The sequence below is a fragment of the Oncorhynchus mykiss genome, chromosome 13, assembly GCF_057628025.1.
Source record: "Oncorhynchus mykiss isolate SJ-2025 chromosome 13, ASM5762802v1, whole genome shotgun sequence".
Classification (NCBI taxonomy): Eukaryota; Metazoa; Chordata; class Actinopteri; order Salmoniformes; family Salmonidae; genus Oncorhynchus; species Oncorhynchus mykiss.
This window is the reverse complement of record NC_143034.1, coordinates 56,480,296-56,481,821: the sequence shown is the minus strand read 5'-3', so window position 1 is coordinate 56,481,821 and position 1,526 is coordinate 56,480,296. Positions and strand designations below refer to the sequence as shown.

General features: G+C 40.3%; 1 protein-coding gene across 1 annotated transcript; it reads left to right on the top strand.

The window, feature by feature from the left end:
- Positions 1-243: 243 nt before the first annotated feature.
- LOC110486593 (noggin-3-like) lies at positions 244-1,261 on the top strand. Its single transcript, XM_021558314.3, has one exon. The coding sequence runs from the start codon at positions 371-373 to the stop codon at positions 1,037-1,039; it is 669 nt and encodes a 222-aa protein (XP_021413989.3). The 5' UTR covers positions 244-370; the 3' UTR covers positions 1,040-1,261.
- Positions 1,262-1,526: the final 265 nt, after the last annotated feature.

The window sequence follows — 1,526 nt, the reverse complement described above, 5'->3', positions numbered from 1 at the left end:
GGAGGACTTGCAACTGGAATCACGCGTCAAAGCGCACAAGAATGAGAACCGCTGATGCCACTGATGCTGTCACAAAGCCATTTCATACAATATATTGAATTCGTGCGTAAAAGGGAATCACTGCCTATATCTAGATTTGTTTTTACGAAAGAGACTATTCATCTTTACCATCTTCAATCAAGTATCGTTTGCTATGGAGTAAGCAGTCTGACTTTTAAGGACACCAACACTCAAGAAGTGAAGTTTGGCTGGATGTAACTCAAGCCGGTGCGCACTCCGCAAGAACCGGGCACAACTGTACGCAGCAGAGTAGCCTAGGCCTACCTGTTTAGCTGTATCCTATAATACTGTCTTATTGTGCGTAACGAACATGGATCAATCACAGCATTTTGTAGCAATGTACTTGCTGATGTTGTCCCTCGGATTTATAATAGAAGAAGGGCTATGCCAGCATTATTACCTCCTCCGTCCTATCCCGAGTGACAGTTTGCCACTTGTGGAATTAAAAGAGGACCCAGATCCTGTCTTTGACCCAAAAGAGAGGGACCTCAATGAAACCGAACTGAAAAGTGTATTGGGGGACTTTGATAGTCGCTTGATGTCTATTACACCACCACAGGATAAATACACTGGCAACGATGAGCTCGACGATTTGGACATTCAACAGAAGCCCAGTGGAGTGATGCCGAATGAAATCAAAGCAATGGATTTTGACGTACAGTTTGGCAAGAAGCACAAACCCAATAAAAAACTTAAACGGAGGCTGCAGCAGTGGCTGTGGTCATTCTCGTTCTGTCCCGTCATTTATACATGGAACGACCTCGGCAGCAGATTTTGGCCACGTTATGTGAGAGTGGGAAACTGTCAAAGCAAAAGATCATGTTCGGTTCCAGAGGGGATGGTCTGCAAACCAGCAAACTCGACCCATTTTACGATATTGAGATGGCGATGTATACAGAAGAAAGGTGGCCTCAAATGTACTTGGATACCAGTTCAATACCCGATGATAACCGAATGCAAATGCGCCTGCTCGAACTGAAATGACTGTTTTCAAGTATAAATTATCATGACTTTGTAATTTTGTATGCACTACCGAGTGTAGGAATGTATTTTATGTATATGAGGTGCTATTCAATTATATAGGTTATTGTAAAAAGTCAGTATTACGTGTAACCAGAGTCTACCGTATTTGTGGAAAGTATTGGTTATATTTGTTGTATTTATATTGAAGATCAATGGCGCATAGGTGCCGTTTTATAAACATGTTGTTTTCTATTATGGAAAACTAATCTATCGACCTCAGATTTCATGTGGATTATGTTATCTTGCAGCTGATATACAGCTGAATATCGGTAGCCTATTTCAACGATTTATCATGTAAATTAAGAGAACTGCTATTTATTCTTTATATTCATATAATAAAATGTCACTGAAATAATGAAATCTCTATTTTGTCTTAAAATATATATATCCCCTATACCTGTCAACTCAACACACCGTGAACCCTTTGATGGAGTAATGACACC

Coding starts and splice junctions, on each gene's coding strand:
- LOC110486593 (XM_021558314.3), top strand. CDS start 371: ATGGATCAATCACAGCATTTTGTAGCAATGTACTTGCTGATGTTGTCC.